Source organism: Stegodyphus dumicola, chromosome 10, assembly GCF_044657685.1.
Source record: "Stegodyphus dumicola isolate Sdum_Otavi_A_Nest chromosome 10, ASM4465768v1".
Lineage (NCBI taxonomy): Eukaryota > Metazoa > Arthropoda > Arachnida > Araneae > Eresidae > Stegodyphus > Stegodyphus dumicola.
Window position 1 is genome coordinate 174395747 of NC_140777.1, and position 20501 is coordinate 174416247.

Genomic DNA, 20501 nt, shown 5'->3' on the forward strand with positions numbered 1-20501 from the left:
AAGAGACTACAACACAGTAATCGGCTCGGCTGGAAATCATGATAATAAAAATAAATGCCGGTATTCTCTAATTTTTGGTCTATCTAGTGATCATGTATATTTTTCATTTCCATGTAATTATAAGTTGCGAGAGGATCTTCATTATTTTTATGTTAGAGACGGAGAGACGTATATGTTTCTGAACTTGGTATAGATTCTGTTTGAAATTACGAAATTTTCATAAAATTTAAAGTTAATATCCGTGTGTTTTAAAAATTTAAGTTGTTACATTGAAGCATACAATAAGGAAGTTTTTCAATCAGACTTCTCTTAATTCCAATTATAATTTAATGAGGCTCAAAGTATGTGTCGCAACAGTCAGCGACAGAAGCAATCTTGATTTTTCTTAAATTTTTCATTATTCTTGATAGAATGTGTACTGCTTTAATAGAGCATCGTTTTCTAATGAGGGATATGCATCTAATGCAAAGATTTTGTGTTAAATACAATTTAAGTAAAATTTTGTAGATTCTTTAAAACATGTTACGAAATTTATGATTAGTTATGAACTTTATGAATATGCATTTAATTTATCGATTTTATTGTATTTTGTTTAGATGCTACATTTCAGAACTCTAAACAAGTCCCTGAAGGACTATTGTTTTCGTTTTGCGATGTTGCGTTGAATCACTATAAACGGCGAATCACTTTTCAAACTGTTGCTACCAAATGTCAGAGTCCTGCATTATATTTGAAGAAATTAAATAATGAAAAATCTGCAAAAATGTATGTATATTTGTCGCATTGTGGTAAAACAACTGTACATAGAGCCATCGAATTTTGAACGACGTAATCCTACTGCGAATATGGGCATGTGGACCAAATTTGGAAAAATTTGTTTTATGATCGATTTCATATTTTGTAAAACTTTAACTAATTTTTTACTAACAAACTTAACAATTTAAAAGCGAGCAATGGCAACACTCTACGGGGGGGGGGGGGCTTTTTATCCCCAGCGGGCGGAACTGTGTATCGAAAAATTATTTTGCGGCATTGCTATTGAACTGAATTTTATGGTTTAAGTGCAAAGAACATGATATTTTATAAATAAAGGTAACACACAAAACGTTAAGAAAACACCCCTTTGGACGTAATTTAAAATCTGAAACCTTTTAGATTTTTTATAATTTTTTCTTTCTTTTCTTTTCAATTTCTTTTCTTTTTTATTTTTTAATATGCTACTTTTCACTTTTGACTAAGATATCGCATCTACGGCTCCAATCAAGCAAGGAATTCAAGGGTCATCGGTTGTGGTAAGCATAATTCATATATTGTTTCGTGGTGGCAAGGCGTTGAAAAGAAACTGACAAGTATCGTATCTTATTACTTGGCTTGAGTCATCTTTAAACTGGGATTATCTCCTCTTGCTGTTTCGAGCTGCAGAATTGTTTATTGGTCATTGTTCAGTTCCTTGCTGCCTCAAGGGTCGCTGACTCCACCAATAAATCACAAGATTCCACCCAATATATCTGCGAGATTCTCTTTTGTAAGGCTCTTGTCCATTGTTAATTAAGCGAAGAAAGTTGTTCCGGGCAGATGAGGATCGAAGAGAAGTACGACGCCCTATTTTTAACGCTGAGGGCGAGGTTCAGAATTCCGCCTAGACATGGGATGATGTGTTCGATCTGTTCGTCCATCCGTCGAAAAGTATTGCTTGTTCAACATCTACCTGACATCGCTATTTTTAGGCAAAGCAACCCCATGGTGTCTGCGTTCTGTTCTCAGTAAAACTGCTTTTGGTATTTTAAGATTAGAATTAAAATTGTATTTAAAATGTGATTCTTTCTTCACCACTGTTGCATAATCCAATACTGATGAACTGTCGGGTTTTTAAAACTATTGTTACTAATATCTGATTAAAACTACAATCAATTTGAATATAACAAGGGATGTTTTTACGTCAGTTTTCATATTTTTGCCCGAAACTCGAAAAATTAATTTTTAAATATGCAAACCTGTATTTGTGAAATGTCTATCAGGAAGGAACTTCCGCCTTCCCCACCGTGTGTTTTTATGGCATACGTGATAAGATATTTTAGTTCGAATCTCGGCGAAGACACAGCTGAATTTTCGTGTTTAATTTTCCAAATAGATACCTAATAGCTCTACAATTTGGGATAATATGCAGTGAAATTGAAATAAATTTAAGCTGAAATTAATAACTCGGGCAAGCCAGTACGTTTCAATTTATTTAAACTCGTAAGCTGGACATCAAAGTTTTCGTAGTATGGTATTTTGTATTTTATGAAGGTGTAGTACCACCTGTATCTTTTGCTGTAAACTTTTAATGTAATTTTACGTAATAGCTGGTAAATTATTTTCTCAATATTAGTGACTTCCTATATTTTGGCATTTTGTTAACGTGACTATTACAAATTCCTACATCTTGTTCTCTATGAAAAGTAAATGTCCATTTTTACGGTTGAAAGATTTTCGAATTTCTATAACTAGAGGATTGATCACACTGCGAAAACGATCACATTTGGAACATAGTTAATTTAAAATGCACAATTCTACACAGCAACAAATGTTTCTTCAACTGTAAGTATTAATGTAATTTATGCATTAAGAATGTTAGCATCGAATCTTCACCGAGAAACTTATGAAAATGACCGACTGACTGAAAAAAAGTCGGATTTTAAAATGAAAAATGTACTTAAATGTGTGGATGTATGTGTTTTGGTTGAGAATATAATCAAATACTAGTAAAAGGTAATCTTGGCATCAATTATTAGATTGAAACACGTTCACTGAGTTTGTGGATAAAGACTTTGGAAAAGTAATTCATAGCACTATCAAAATTGGCATTCATAGCACTATCAAAATTAAGACCTCGCGCGATAAAGGACGCTTGGTGAAAACAAACAAGGACCTCATTTTTATGCAAACCTGTCAAACATTGGAAATTTTTTTCTCTTCTCACTTAACAGAAGCTGGTCAATTCTGGTGACTCAATGAGAGGAAATCACTTAAAATCCTGGATTCTTTATCTATCTGTATTTGTAACAGTCATTGCAAGAGCACTACATTCTTTTGGTACTTTTAAAAATTATGATTTCTTGTGAGGAAATTTATGATAAACCATCTTCACCGAAACTTTACTTTGATTAGCAGCAAAATTGCATTATTGAAGAAAAAAAAATTCACTGCAAGACCTAAAGTACATCATTGACCTCCTTTTCAAATTTATCTCAAGAATTCCTTTTTTTTTTTTTTTTTTTTTCCTTTCTCCCTTTGGACCTAATTCGTTTCCGTAGAAACGCCTATGTAGAAGCATACTAAAATCAAAAACGTGCTTGATGTCATCCGGATATCCCAGTTACCCTGGCAAGTTTGTCCTCTTCGTCCCCAGGTTTTCGCCTAGGTGGGAAAATCTCTTGAGACAGCTAAGAAACGTGAGATCTTAATTTTTTCTGTCATCCATTAAAGAACGACTTCGTTTGTGAAGTTATATGACGCAAGAGTTCATAAGGCATTTTATCGTTGTCTTTTGTCACGGTAGGAGAAATGACCTAACAATGTCGGTAAATGTTAACTCTTTTTATTTTAAAGCTTAATATGGAGACAAAATAGAATCTCTTCTTATTGCTTTGAAAAATGAATAAATGACTAAGTTTCCATTAATATTTTTATAGGTTCGTTAGAAGTCTTGTTAAATCCATTATTGTCGCTTTGTCTTCCTGCTATTGGGGCAGCTTGTTTAAAAGAAATTATTAGCATTTTGGAATAACGTAGACTCTTAAGAACTGAACTTATCTAGTAAAGATTATGGTGGCTACTTTCTAACTATAAAAATCAATCTGCTCTAAAGTTTGGGTATTAATTTATAAATTTTGTAGTTTAAGACATAAACACAGTGTAAAAACGAAATCGAATTTTTTATGTGCCTGAAGTTGCAAAACTAAGCAATTACATATTATTTCTCGCAAAAGTAAATGCAAATCTTTAGTAATAAACAAGTATGATATGCTGATAACCTAGGTATTTCTTGTTAAAAGTGTTAGAATTGTGCTTCTTAATTTCCTTTTTAATTTTAATTTTAAAATTCAAATTGTTGTGGCTTTCTGAAAAGTAATGATGGATTTTGTGCTTTTATTTACTAATAGTAGCAAAAGCATGTGTATTGTTATATTTGAGGACTTTTCATTTCCCCCTAATCGGAGATATAGAGAAACAGTCTCATTATTCACAGACTGGTGAATAGTCTATTTATTAACCGCTGTACAAGATGTGTTAATATGTTCATTTTTCTGTTTAGTGAATTGCACAAAGTAGATTAATTCATTAATGGGTGTGAATTCCTTTACTAGCCAGCCTTAATTCCCATGGATTTTTTCCTTGTAAAATAATTTGAAAATATTTTTGAAGTGAAATGATTCAGAATCTTGCTCATTGAAGTATAGGGACTCTAGACCAGAGTTTAAATTGCGCCGGTACTGCTTGATTTTTAAGATAAATCGTAATTCTTAGCCGGAGCACAAAATAAGAGCGCACGGACATTTTTTTTATGTAACTGAACCACAATTTTAATAGAAAATTCTTTTGATCTTGAAAATTTTATTTTTAGTAATAAAATTAAATTAAAAATAGATTTTATTATTAAAAATAAAAGGTTCCCTTCCACATGTCAAAGGCTTTATCTTCAAAAACTGCAATGCATTTATTTATGACAGTAGGTAAATTTTTCATTCCAGCACTAGTATCTTCTTGCGTACAACTTTATGTACTTATCATTCATGTATATTTTTCAAAATTCATTAATAAATATAGCGTATGGTAAATGGTTCCATCAGTTAAGCAATAAAGCTGAAAAGTCGTAACGGCGGTACAGCTGGCTTAACTGATAGTCTTCAGTATCTTCTTGCGGAAAAGAGCACCTGCAAACGTTTTGAAACGATGTAAATACGGGGGAAGAAAATTGCCATTTGTTACTTTGTTCTCAACTAACTCTCGAATTTCGAAGAAACTGTTTTCCATGTCATATTTTCCTTGACAGCTAGAATTATATTGACAGGGGATCGTGGGCGAGAAAGTGGACTCTCCTCTCTTCATAAATACTCATCCTCCGTTAAAATTTCCTCCATATTCTGTAACTGTTTATAATATTCTCTCTACTTTCATTAGTAACGTTTTAACCGCTTTAACGCTCCTTGCTGGTGTGCTGGAAAAAGACGGGGCCTAAATTCAGCCAAAGACTAATTGAACTATTTCTTTGTTTTTGAGGAAAATTGTAATTTCAGCCTGAGGTCCAGCGTTTCATTATTTAACTACTTATCATTTATTTAATAACCCATTACATTTTTATTTTAAACTTTAATTATTAATTACTTAACTATTTTAATAATGAATTATTTTCAGCTTTATTAAAAAATATTATTTTTTTAGTTAAATTATTTATTTATTCTTGTCCTCTTCCCGACCGTCTTCCATAAGACTCCGGCACTTCTAATTTTAGAAATTAAATCCTGTCCTAGACACACAGAGACGATTATATCCGGATATTCTTAACAGAAAGTAGACAGCAAGTATGAATATCATTTCGATGAGCACCATGCCATTGAAAATGCACACGTTAAAAAATCGTAATAATTTTCAAAATTGAATTAATATATTCAAGATAAAGTATACTATATCATCATCATAATAATACATTTAAATATTTGTAGATCTAGTATTGAAATCTATTCTTCTATTTGTTTCTTTTCTTCTATTCGATTCTATTTGTTTTGCTGTTTATCCCTTTTATCTTACTATGCTTATAGTAAGATAAAAGGGATAAACAGCAGCTTTATAAATGCTTTGAGTAATAGTTACTGTTACTTTTTTTTTCTTAAGTATCATTATAATTCACGAATGTTATTAAAACTAAAAAGGGAATCTTAATAATATATATGCTTCCTTCTACTTTTTTCATTTTCAATAAAATATTCATTTTCAAGTTATGAAATTAAATGATCATTTAACTACTTTTACTTAAATTACTAAAATCAGAAATACAAGTAAAATGAAAAAGGACTCTTTGATGTCTTGAGTAGGATAAAAACAAACACTTTTCCCTTTTTTTTTCATTTGGTGGTTAGATTTTGATTCAGACTTCTGTACTTTACAAACATATTTGCATGCGATGCTTAAAAAACATAGACACAAACTTCACATATAAGTCTAAATGTTACAGAGAATCTATTTTTGTTCTGTATCTACCATAGATTATTTTACGGTCGGCTCATTTCGTACTGCAAGTTTCCATATGAACTGATTTAATGCAGGTATATCGTGTATGTCTTAGTAATTGTTTAAATTTTCAGATAAATGTTATCTAATGTTTTAGAATATATATATTACAAAGTTCCTACATGGGATTTACAGCCTTGAGAACCTGGTAAACGAATAATCACTTTAGTTCAGGAGACAGACACGTAAACTTGAGAAGGGTTAATTACCCTTTATCGCTCAAAATAAAGTTTACAGATGACCCTTTCTCAGGACGTACAGAACAGCCTCCACTTGGGCTTGAACTCAAGGGTACTAAGAAAAACAGACTTAACTAATGCTTAACTAAAAAGATATAGCCGAAGGATTCTACAAAATTCTACAGGAGTTGGCCCCTTAAAAGCTAGCTAAACGGCGAAGCTATCAAGGGCCTGAAATACGGCCGAGCGCCGTAATAGCTTAGAGAGAGTGTGGCCAAAAGGCGAACGCGCTAGTCAGAATCTCTAGTTCTCTAAGAGGAGATAGAGGTTATCACATATGGCTACAGTCCCTCCTAGACGGGACTTCTCTGAGAAACGAGATTCTGGTAGCACTGGTTAAAATGGGAGGATTCCTAGGAAAAAAAAAAAAAAAGAGTCCCGCTGGAAGCGAAGTCCCGCCTAGCTACGGAAATAATGTCGCGGCTACGCGGGATTTTTTCAAACCTCACAGAAAATGTCCCGGGTAGAGACAACCAATCAAACGAAAGTTCTGCTTCTGAAGGATCACGTGATCCCAATTTGAGCGATAATCGATTACTGTTCGGCGTTCAAGTCTTTGTAGTAAGTGAGAATGGTAACCTAGCTACGTGTGTTTCCCGGAATCGTGCGGGTTCTGAGAATTGTCTCTTTCGACGTCAAGTCCCGCGTAGCCGAAACATAATGTGATTGGGACCTAACGAAGTCAGCGGAACTTCGACGTTGAGCACTGCTCTTCCTTCATTTGCATTTAACCGCGATTCTAAAAACACACTTTGGCAGGAAATTTGTAAGCTGAAATTAGAAAGCGGCAGGAAAGTAGCCTTAACTAAAAAGAACAACTGTTAAAACTTAGGATAAACCTTAGATCATATAATGTCCTTTATTGACGCAGTGGAGGAAAATTATCCGCTGTAGATGTCAAAGGAAATTGGGTACAGAATTCTTTAGAGCTTTTACAGTTCCCAGCATCTGTTGTTAGGCTTGTTTCTAAACTGACACTCATGAGATCCCACTGTGAAGGAAATTACATCCATCACCTTCAAACTGGCTACTTAACGGTGAGTGGAATTGTGTCCCATGAGACACCTGTGCTTTGTTGCCTTCCTGAGCATCATTTTCTAATCACACAAACCGTGAGACCAGCTACTTGTTGCAAGGAGTTACTACCACATTAGGTACAACTACGAAAACGTATCCTTCGCCTCGCTTCTTAATGGAGTGACACCCCAATCAATGTCGAATACCTTTTCATTCTTTGAAAAACGCATTGTTGCACGACTGCCTTTTAATGGATATGCCTCCTCCTTCAACACCTGTTATAGTCGATAATTTCAGCCTGTGTTCTCAGTAAGAGCGGAAGTATGTAGTCGGAGAGAATTTTTTTAAAACTTATTTCTCTGTAATGGTATATTTAGTTCAAGAAAGATCTGTATCATGACCGTATGGACTATTTATATAACATACTTGTTGCATGAAAGATGCAATATGAGAATATGTAACATAAGGCCATCATCTCTGCTGTAAAATGCATTCAGATGATGTAATGATTGAAAGTTGATGTTCACCGCGAGAAATTGAATACCTGCTAGAACATAATGTATACCCAAAACTCAGAAATTGACTGCAGTATAGAAATGCATACCTTTGGCATCTAAATTTGTTTGTAATGAAGTGGAAGGAAAGAAGTTTTCACGTATAGGGTTAACTACTCCGAATCCGAAATATTTTAAAATTTGCAACTCTTTTATAAAAGCAGATTTTATGAATAGAATGCATGAATTTAAGCCCTGGATTGCCGCTAATCGCATGGTCTGTCTGACCTTCCTGCCACAGAAAATAATAATATATAATGTTTGGTATATTGTTGATTCTTAACATATTGAATTAGGGATACTCAGCCTGTGTGAACGCGAACAAAAACGCAATGTGTTTGCGATTGTAATTATCAACAGATTCATTGTTTTGTAGCTTCAAATGGCTAAAAATTACGATTATATTGGAATGTTATAAAGATTGTTTTAGTGCTGCTTCAAAACACTGTACCTTATTTATCAGTCCAAAGGGGCTTCGTTCCTGAAGGACTATTTTTTTCGTTTTGCAATTTTGCGTTGGTTCACTATAAATGTCCGTTTCACTTTTCAAACTGTTGCCACCCAATGTTAGAGTCCTGCATTATATTTGAAGAAATTAAATAATGAAAAATCTTCATAAATGTATGTATATATTTCTCGCATTGTGATAAAACAATGGTACATAGAGTCATCGAATTTTGAATGACGTAATCCTACTGTGAATATGGCCATTTGGAAGCCCAAATTTGAAATTTTGAATTTGTTTTATTATGGATTTCATATTTTGTAAAACTTTAACGAATATTTGAGTAACAAATTTAAAGATTTAAAAGCCGGCAATGGTACACTGTACGGGGGGGGGACCCTTATTTATCTCCAGCGCGTGAGACTGTGTATCGGAAATTCTAAAGAAAGGCTCATTTTAAAATTATTTTGCGACATTGCTATTGAACTGAAATTTATGGTTTTAAGTGCGAAGAACATGATATTTCATAAATAAAGGTAACACACAAAACGTCAAAAAAACGCCCCTTTGGACGTAATTTAAAATCTGAAACATTTCAGTTCTCTTTTTTTTTTTTTTTTTTTTTTTTTTTTTTGTGTGTGTGTGTGTGTGTGTGTGTGTGTGTGTGTTTGCATTTATTTATAATATCTTACAAGTAAAGAAAGTGAGTTTATTATATTTATCTGCATCGGAGAAGAACTGTGAGACATCAGCGTGTTTGGACTAGCCCTGTTAAATAACACTTGTCTTCGCGAATTATTATTTTTACCTTTGCCTGGAAGAATAATTTTAGAGATTCAGTTATCTAAACTCCTGCTGAACTGCAGATACCAATATTTTTGTCTGTGTAGTTCAAAATACCAACTTGAACACTTCGCTACTGCAAATCTTATGCTGGGGGTTCTTTTCAGAAAAAATAGTCGCGAGTCTTGTAAAGCCAGTTGCTTCAGTAAACTGACCTTGATTTGGCTTACAACTAAAAATAACAAAATATAAAATCTATTTTTGATCCGTTTTTGAATATAGAAAGCAAATTTTAAACAAGCTTGAACTAACAGCAATTTAGATGACATTCGAACGTCTCGTAAATTGAGATCCTCACGTGACATGATCCATTAGTATTCCAGAAATACCTAGTAAACTTATAGAAACTACTGATACAATCAGAAAACTGTGCTCCGTTTGTAAGTATTCCAGAATTCTAAGATATTGATATGTTACTGACAGTTGTATACGTCGCTGACAGCTGCCTTGCAGGCATATTAACTTTACTTCCGTGTACGAAGTAAATGAAGTACTGTAATCGCGAAAAATTTTGGGTATCACATTTCAACGAAAGTATCCATTTTGACCGCTCTCGAATCCATTTGAACGATGTTTCAGCGTGACATCTATACGTACGGACAGAATAAAGGACTCTTTTTTTTTTTTTTTTCCAAAACGGGTTGCAAAAAGGGTTTAAAATGGATTCAGAAGAGATATTTTTCGTGGCGTCTGTACGTACTTATGTATGTATGTATCTCGCATAACTCAAAAACTAGTAACCTCAGAGCGCTGAAATTTTGTTAATAGGACTGCGTTAACATGTAGTTCTGCACCTCCCTTTTGGTTCCCAATGGCCGTACCAAATGTATGTAAATATATAATTTTCGGAATTATACTTCCTACATATGGGATCACTCTTTTTAGATACTTCTACTAAATTTATATTAGGAGATAATATATTCTTTAGTATATATATATATATATATATATATATATATATATATGCAAAATATAAAAAATAGGACATCTGTACGTACGGACAGAATAAAAAACTCTCTCTCTTTTTTTTTTTTTTTTTTTTTTAATTCTTCAATGTTATGTTGGTGAATTCTGCATTTTTTGCTTGAAAAGTAATTGAATTGTGTTGTTCTTGTGTTCCGGTTAAGGTTTTTGTGACTTTAGTTAATCTGCATGCAATAGTTCTAGAATTATCAACAATTTAAAAGTGGAGCTAAGCCGCGATTTGTTTACATTTCAAACTCTTAGAAGAATAGTAAATTAAGTCAGTTGGTGCACGAACTTCAGTTATTTTTTGCTCAGTTTGACTAACATTTTAATTTCGTGCAATTTTTCTCGAAAATTATGTCTTCCTGCTGGCTGGCCGAATTGCTCGTTTTTGCTTAAAACTCTAATTTTAATTGTAAAAAGCACTTTTTAACTGTTTTTACCGTATTTGATGTGTTATGTTTTTCTATATTTTACAATTTTTGATGAAGATGTTTTGAATTTTTATGTATTTTTCCCTTACCATGAAGTGAGAACTGAATTAATTAAATGAGAAATATATCTCCAATGAAATTCGAGGAAATAAGCTTAAATGTAATGCAGCAAAAAGTGTGCAAAATTATTTTATTGGCCATATCATGTGGTGTCCGTATCGGATATTTTTTCTTGTCGCTCTAATTGTATGAAAAATAGTTAGGATTAAAATTAATATACGTTAGCTTCTGCTTGAAATTTTTTTTTTATTTCAGCTGCTTTTTTAATTGAAAGAAAAATAACCTTTTCTTTTTAAAGCCTCTAGTAAATGTTAAACAATTGAAAACCTCTTACATCTCATAGAGATGCATCGTCTACCCATCTGCCTTGTAAAGATCTTGTAAGTCACGCTTGCTGTTACCCTAAAACGCATTCTAAGAAAACATTGTAAATTCTAGCGAAGTTAAAACAATTTTTAAAAGCAGATAAAATATTCTTTCTTCATGCAGTTATTTTCTTTTTCTTAGAACATTTGCAATTAGAATTAAATTCTCTTCGGTTTAAATTAACAAAGATTTTCAATACCGAAAGGGCTAAAATAAAATCAAGCTTTCATAAAATGCAATATTTTTGAGGGGGGAAAAAAGTTCTTTGGCATTTTTCAAATCAGCGCTTGATGATGAAGAAAGTTTAATTGCCTTCTGCAGGTAACGGAAACGAAGTATTTATTTATTTATTTCCAGATTCGATGTTATATCTTGTTGAAATTTGCATTGACAATAATAAAATAAGCTGTTACTAATAAGCAACATTTTTTTTTTTTTTTTTTCCATTTTAGGTGGAATCTTTCGGCATCTTCGAATTAGATCTTGTGTCTTTCGAAAACCGCGGAGGCCGAGAAATCTTGGGCGGCTGTTGCAGTGGTCGGCATAGGGCTGACGGTTCTTGCCAGGGCACCTGCTCCGTCTACCTCCGGATTTGCATCAAACACTATCAGGCCACGGTGGATCCCGATAGCCCTTGCACTTTCCACGAATTCCAGACGCCGCCTCTCACAGCTAATAAATCGACCAATCCAAACGAGGAGGACTCTGGGATCTTCAATTTACAAGATCAACATAGGATGTCTTTCAATCTCGGCTTTACCTGGCCGGTAAGTTATAACTCGAATTTCAACCCCATACTATGTAAAGTAGCTTCTTTCTATTGAGATAATCATCTCTGGCAACAAAGTCAAAATATTGGGGGTATTTGTGGGGGGGGGGACTCCGAGACGTGTAATTAAAGTTTCGAAGATTTAGCGAGAAAAATTACAATTGTGAAATAGGTACTATTTTAAAAAATTATCTTTGTGATAATTTGTTAAATGTTTACTGTACTTAATAAGATATTTGTCTAAAATAATATAATTAACTAAATGTTTAATATAATTAATAAATGTTCAAATATTTTCATTCCGTATTTAAATCCCTCCCTCTCGGTAACAGGTGATTTTGTGTATTTGAGGTTTTTCAGTTTATTTTGTTTAAAAATATTAAAATTTTAATTCAATATTTTGTGGAAATGAATGAAAAAATAATATCTTTTGAAGCAAACTCTTTTTTAGGTCTTTTAACTGCTAAAATTTCTTTTCTTTAAAAGTTTTGGAATTTGAGTTTTTGAAATTTACTTAAAATCAAAATATAGTTATTTATTAAGTTTCATTTCCCCACCCAGATGGGAAAGTGGTTGGTGACTCTGACGTCGAACCGAAGAGCCCGGGTTCGGATCCTGGAGAAAGCATGAATGTAAATTGTCTATCCCTTCAATAGGAGGCAACGGTGTCCCACCTATTAGGTGCCTCCTTAATAAAATGGCCATCGCTTCCGACCTAGGCAGTGGCCAACGCCTATAACGGCTAGTGCCCGCCATTGGGGAAAAAAAAAAGGGCGGGGTTCCTTTCTTTTTTTCGAAATATCTTGTTTAATTGCTTAGCAGAAGCTCATTAATGAATAACAGATTTACTCGACTAAGTATACGTTTATCTCAATTAGATCTCTAATTAATTAAGATAAAACTGCAGTATTATTAAGTTTCATAAATTAAACAGTTTTATTTCAGCTTTCTAATTCTTTGAAATGGGTGTAAATCATGTGTATGTTTATATATATATATATATTGAAACGGGAAGGTGAATGGAATATTTTCCTCTAGATTTTCAAATTGTTGATTTAATTGAAAACACAATGAACATTTTAATTTTGTTGCTTCTTTTTGCGCATTTATTTATAGATGAAAATTTTACAGAATGTCGAAGACTCATTGGCAACTGCGGCTTTATACTTTGCAGATAATATTCTTAAAAGTTAAATGAGAATGCGGTAGAATGTTTTTGAAAACGGAAACAACTAAAGCATTCTTGGACACTCTTTTATTGGTTACTATGCATCGGAAAGGAATTTGCTGCATCACTTCGTCCACTTTTCATATCAGCCCACTAGCGACCGAGCGGCAAAGTCGCTGAACACTGAGCGCCGCCTGAGATAACCACTGACCTAACTTTGTTGTAAAAGTCTTACAGTGTTAGTAGTCATCCTGGCAGAAGGGAAAATTTCCTCCGTGTAAGAATATACATATAAATATTACATGGGCATACAAGGCCTGTGAATAAGCATAGATATGTTGATTACAATCATTGTCTTGTACAAGTTACATATGACAGATACATAAAATCATGACAGCTATGTGTACATTTTTAGACATTATATGAATTCATATTTACAATACTTTTACTGAGATAATCAAAATTAAACTTGTAATTCATTTACACAATGACTGGATTTTCAATATCATTTAAACTGCTTTACAATATTATTTTTATCAAGTACATATAAACTGGATAGTAATATGCTTACATTACAATAGTTTTGCTCTTACAGTCCTGTTATTATTCTACGGGGTGAGCTATTTTCCTAGTGTTGATGTTCAGTTGTTGTAGTATTTTGAATTGCTATTAAAATTATGCTGCGAAGATACAATTCTCAAGAGAGGGGGAGAATTTCTTAGAATCTTGCTGAGCAAAGCCTGATTACCTCCTCTATTTTAGTTTTCGTCTGCTTGTTGCCGCGGGTATTCTCTGCCCATTGCGGCCAGTATTCACTGCTTGGCATTTTTAAATGCAGTTTATTGGTTTGTGGGCAGTTGAAGAGGAAGTGATCTGCATCACCTACCGCACCACATTCACACAAATCTGATGCTCGTATGCCGAATCTCTTAAGGTAATGTGGGAAGGGACCATGGCCAGTGTAGAATTGAGTTTGTGCTCCGCTGTATGTATTAACTGAGCACGTGACTTTTGGAAAGAACTTGTAGGTTCTCCTCCCTGTGCTTTCCCTTTCCCATCTTTTCTGCCATTCTTGAAAAAGGCTATTGAGCGTGGTTTTTTTTAAATAGGACTGCGGAACACTTACTGCGCTTTCCAATCTACTGGAGTCATTGGCAGCCGATTTCGCAAGCAGGTCTGCCGCTTCATTGCCAGTAATACCCACATGAGCTGGAACCCAGATCAGGATAGGTCTGTCATCTGGTGGGATACTTAGAAGAATTTTCTGAATATCTTGCACCAAAGGACTTCTTGTCTTGTGCCCTCGGATGGACTCCAAACTTGAGGCAGAGTCGCTATATATGCTGACCTTTAATCCTAATTGTTATTTTGCCAAATTGATGGCTGCTTTTAATGCAAGAAGCTCTGCCTGAAAGACGGTATTTTTGTCTGCCAGTCGTCTTTCCCAAGTTTTAACCATTTCTCCTTCTTGGAGTACACAGTAGGCGCAGCCTGTGCCTTTTTCCGTCTTTGAGCCATCTGTATAAATGGCAAATGCCTTCTCATTTGGCGGCGTGTATTGCATGTATATTGTGTGCGATAAATCAGTATCTGCAGGGTGTCCAAGCATGATCGGCTTGCGCTTCTCATAGTCTGTATGGTAGAATGTCTTTTGCCACAGAGAGACGTTATTTTCTAGGCGCGATGTCCTTACTAATAGTGATTCTCTCTCCACTAGAAGGTCCAGTGGAGGGATACCCGCCAGCACTTGCAGTGCCGCAGTTGGGGATGTTCTATAACCTTTGCATATGATCAAAAGTTGCATTCTTTGTATGGTGAGAAGCTGTCTTCTCATGTGGGCAGTAAACTTCCTTCCCCATATGGCAGCCCCATATAATATGATCTTTTCTGAGATTGTTCTGTACCAGCTTTTGAGCATAGTGATTGGAGTGCCCCAATGAGGTCCTGATGTTCTAACCATGGAATTACTAATTTGATTTATTTTCTGCTTAAGCTCTTTAATATGCGGTACCCAGGAAAGCCTATTGTTAAATATAATACCTAGATATTTAAGGTCAGTGACCTTTTTTATAGAGACTCCATTTAGCTTAATGTTGGGAATCTTATTTCGCGCTCCATGCTTACATATAAACAGTTGTTTAGTTTTATCTGCTGAGATATTTAATTTGTGCTGATTTGCCCAGCTTGCAAAAGTATTGATTGCGTTTTGTGCCTTTAACCTAATGTCCGTGCTACCAGAAATGACCAATAAAAAGTCGTCTGCGTACGCCTGGATACTCACTCCTTGTTGTTGGTCATAAAGCGCAAAGGCTGTGTTCGCTACAAGATTCCAAAGTGTAGGTCCTAAGCAGGAACCCTGGGGACAGCCTCTTTCCAACTTGACTTTGAGTACATCATTGTCCGTTGTAACCTGTATCCAACGATCCTGCAAGTAGCTGCGTATAAGATTCAGGATTTCCTTTGGGCATTTGATGATGTCTAGGCATTCGACTACATCTGGCCACCACAACGAGTCGAATGCCCCTTTGATGTCCAACGAAATAACCAGTGTGTCCATATTGTTGTCTTTGTTCTGCTCTATGTTGTCTAGCAGTTGTTTTAAGGCATTATCTGTGGACTTTCCTGCGCAGAAGCCATATTGTTTTTCGTTTATAGACTTGTTCCTGCACATGTGGAAATTAAGGCGTTGCAAAATTACTTTTTCTAAAATCTTACTGATTGAAGGCAGTAAGCTTATGGGCCTATAAGATGCCGGGTCTGACGGATCTTTGCCCTGCTTGTGGAAGAGTGCAATTTCGGCTAGTTTCATGCTTCTAGGGAAGTGACCGAGTCGCCAGCAGGCTCTGCATAATTTTGGAAACAAACCTGGGAATTCTTTGTGAATTTCTTTAACAATGATATTATCTATACCATCGGGACCTGGTGCTTTTTTGTCTGTTAAGGCTTTGATGATATTATGAACTTCGTGGTCTGTAGGAAGAGTAATATCTCTGTTGCTGCTTTTCCAGCTTTTCCTATTAAACTTCTGCCTTATTTCTGTGTGAGTTACTAAATCAAATTCCATCTGGTCTTTAACAAAGATTGTTTCTAGGATAGTGTTTAGAGCTTCTGTTTTGCTTTTTGCATCTTGTTTTACTTTAGCGGTAAGTTGTAGGGGTTGAAAAACCTTATTTGTGGCTATTTTCTGTAATGTGCCATAGGTTGCTTGCACGTTACTGCAGTACTTACGCCATGACTCTTGTTTCGCTGCCTTGATTTGCTTTTTGTATTGCGCTAGCTCCTTCCTGTAGCGTACCAACTTTAATATTTTCTGTTCTTCATCATTCTCCGCTTGCACCTGCCTTCTTAAGGCTCGTATTTTGCTTCTTCTTTGCTTGAGGTGGTTGCTCCACCACGATGTAAATGTTTTCGGCTTAATAGCTTTAAGTTTGTAGGAAGCTCTTGCTGCCTGAGTTAATTTAGTTATGATGAAGTCATATGTAGAATCCAGCTCCTCCGGGGAGTCGCAGTTATCCAGTTGTTCCAAGATTTCACTCACCCATGGCCTGAAGTAAAACTTTAAAGTAGTGTGCCCTCCGTAGCAGGTCTTGAAACGTCTTTTTGTTAGGTACGTGAGTCTACTATTGATCTCATATTGAATTATACGATGGTCACTCAGAGAGGGTATGTCCATTATATCCCAGTTGTTTATGTACGCTGACATTGATGATGAGACAAATGTGACATCTGGCCAGCCTTTTGCTCTTCCATTGTCAAATGTAGGTTGAGAGTCTTCTTTATTTATTACTGTCATTCCGTGAGCTATTGCATATTCTAACAATTTCTGCGCTCTGCGATTTTCTGTTTGTGCTCCCCATAAGGGGCTGGTGGCGTTAAAGTCACCCGCCACTATGGTATTCTGGAATGTTCGCAGTACGGCTGGGTTTAATTCCTGTAGCAGGCATTCAATTTGCATGCTTGGGGGAAAGTAAACGCAAGTGATTGTTATTTTCATGTTGGAGGATTCTATCAAGATTGTTACTGTGTAATCTGTCGTATCCAGAAGCAATGGACTTAGAGGGCCGTTATACAAGATGGCTGCCATTCCCGTACTGGAGGCGTAGGATTTACTTGTAGAAGGTTGGCCAAGAAGTTTGCCGTCCCTCAAGTAAGGTTCTTGTAGGAGTGCCAGGTCTGCTGTACTGGAGGACATCACCTCCATGAAATTGAGTGTGGCTGCTCTTGCCCTTTGGAGATTGCACTGTAAAATTTTGATGTTAGACCGATCTCTGTTGTAAACTTTCTCTGTTATTGAGTGGACTCCCTGGCTGAGCTCATACTCGCCAATACTTGTCTGTAACATGGACATTTCGATGCACTTGCTGGATGTTGTGTGTCAAAGGTGCTACCTGTCTTCTCGTTCGCGAGGCTGCAGTTGACACAGTTGATGGTAACTGAGTCACACTTTTCTAACAGGTGACCTTCACCACACTTGGAGCAGGCTGTATCCGACTTGCAGTAACGTCTAAAGTGCCCAAATTTTTGACAGTTGTAACACCGTATCACTTGGAGATATTCTTTGAAATTGCAGGCGCAAAGTCCAATGTAGATTCTTTTCTTTTCTAATAACTCTTCAGCCTGTTCCGTTGCAACACCCACTAGCCAATGGCAGGTGTTATCCTCCTTTGGGTAGGAACGAATAGGGAATATAAACTCTTTCGTGTTACTTGGGAACAAGTTGGAGAAGGCCTCTGTGATATCTGTAGCCGTATTGTCCTGTGGCACTCCAAAGACTATTATGGTACACCTAGGTGGTCTGGGAACTCTTACACTTAATGAGTGATCTAATTCCGGAATTTCACTGATGGCGGTCCTGAGTTTGTCCAGGTCTGTCTTCTCTCTACACCTGATGAGTAGTTCCTGCGAGCGCGTAGGCCTTACTTGGACGACGTTAATCCCCACTTTATTAGGCTTAATGCTACTCACTAGCTGCTTCTGAACACTTTCAGTAGTGCGACTCGTGTCTTTACTCTTAATAAGGAGAACGTGGTCAGGAAGCTTTGTGGCTGGAGAAACTTGTTTTAGTCTTCTGCGTCTATTAACCACAACGGTAAAGCCTTCGTTTGCTGCTACTTCTTTCTGCTGCTGCCTGTCCTCTACTTCCTGTGCTGGTGAAGTTGCTGCTACTACCACGGTTCCTGCTACAGATGCTGAGGACTGTTTGTGCAAATTTAAATGTCTTGTTAGTTCCAGAATTTGGCCCTCTTGGTTAGCTATAAGGATCTCTTGCTGTGAGGCTAAATTCAGAATCTCACGAATAAAATCCTGTAATTTCTCGTGATCTGCAATCTTAAGCTTCGATCTGACCCTGCACACTGTAAGGTGCTCCCTAATATCCTCCGTAATTGCGTTAATTTGCTCAAGTCTTGAGGCCTTAGACGATGGATTTTCGGGAGTAATCAAGGTAGTAATATCTTTGCCTGAAGTAGAAGAGGCTTCGAATGTCCCCATTAAAAATAGGAAAAGTGCACTGCTTAGTACACAGTTGTAGCAAAAACGAAACTCCCTATTCAAAGAAACCTGAATGTATTAGGTGCTGTGGCCAAATATGGCTGCAGGTAAGTACTGTTACTACTGATATGGAGAGCTTTAGTGAGAGCCGAAATCAGCAATTATAGGACAAAACAACTATTGTAAGAGCTTATTACTACAGTAAGTTAAATGCTGAGAAACTAACAACAGTAAATGAAATGCTTAAATACATACATACATCAAATAAAGGGGTAAAAATAAATTAATACACTAAATGCTATGGCACTAGTTACCAAAATATTTAACAATGCGTGCTGAAATGTGCTTGTGCTGCGAAAATATCACGAGACCAGCAAAAATAACAGAGCGCTGTTATCCGAATTGCACATAATACACATAATTTACGTTACTTTACATGTACGTACACAGAATACACTCAAGTTATACAAGAAACAAAAGTAAATAGACACACAGTAATAAATGATGATTACACTATTAATATGTTGGTACTAACTATCATCAAGTTAAATTGAAAAAGAAAATTGTGCAATATTAGGTTGGAACAACAAAATACCTATGCACTATGCTTTAAAAAAAAAAAAATAAATCATAAAAACAAGAATTGAATTTAAAAAAAATAATAAAAAGGGAAATGATATTAATAATAATAATAATATGTAAATAAATAAACAGTCCAAAGATTAACAGTAAATGCGCTACAGGAAAAGTGCTTATTGATGAGGCAAAAAACTGTATTCAGAAAATAGCCATGCTAAATTTAAAAAAAAAAAAAAGTTCTAAGTTCTGTAAATAAACAGTAGCACGTGGGAAGTTGTACTAGCGCAATCCCAACGTTGACTTTACTCTGAGATGACCTTTAAAGGCTAGGTTGTTATTGCAGCGGGGGGTTGATCACGTGGACTTACCCTGCGCCGTTTCTTCCTCAAGGACGAAGAAGGGAGTTCGCAGTTGATAAATTAAATGCAAACGTGTAAAAACGTAGAAATCAGTTAATAACGTTAGAACTATTGTAGCCAAAAATTTAAGATGCACCAAAATGTAGATGATTGAGTGGCCTACCTTTATAATGTTAAAACGCTGCAACACTCCCAGTAGAAGAAGAGATATTAAAAAATAAACCATGAAAATAGCACTTGTAGAGACACTTTATAAAAACATATAAAAAGCACTCACTATCACACTATAGACTTGAGACTTGTACCGGAAGCAAGCGGAAAGTACCAGCTTACTGTTGGTATGTAGATTGAAGTTGGATGGCTAAAAGGTGCCGAGAAATCCTTTAATAAAAATACGCGTCTGAGCGGCACTTCACTGAGCTGATCACTCCGTTAACAATGGTAAACGCAGACAATGGAAATAACATTATATTAAACCATATCTCAGGAACTATTCGACGTAGCCACAGGTAGTTGACACCGAATTGAAGCTCTCGACGAGATCTTTCCGTTGATATAAAAATTATGTACTATTTCACTTTAATACAGCACTTTTACCGAGTAAGATGTGGAGCTCACTTCTGCACGCACGCGTACTTTCTCGCTTCACCGTAAACTAGTCGCTGAACACTGGTAATGTATAGTCCGGAGTTTGAATTCCGACAAATGAGCTGGCTGCATGTGCGTTATCGTGGTTTTCCGCCATGGGCAACATATGTATGAGCCAGTTTCACTTAGAAAGTCCTCCAGGAAGGCATCCCCAGACAGACAGGCCTGGAGTGTTTTGCCATAATCTAACCAATCCACTTTTCATATGCTTTAAAAATTGCTTACTGCTTTTCTTGCGCAGTTATTGCAATTTATGTTTAAATTAAGTCATGATTATATTAGGTTATTAATCAT

The 20501-nt window shown here is 35.7% G+C and overlaps 1 protein-coding gene across 8 annotated transcripts in view; it reads left to right on the plus strand.

Annotated features, from left to right (window-relative positions):
• The window catches only part of LOC118189593 (uncharacterized), a 475680-nt gene that overhangs the window by 394746 nt on the left and 60433 nt on the right, over positions 1–20501 (plus strand). For all 8 annotated transcript variants that reach the window (XM_085825888.1, XM_085825889.1, XM_085825886.1 and 5 more), the window contains one exon: positions 11647–11961. In XM_085825888.1, the coding sequence (XP_085682014.1) occupies positions 11647–11961 (315 nt within the window). The remainder of the gene's footprint in view (positions 1–11646; positions 11962–20501) is intronic.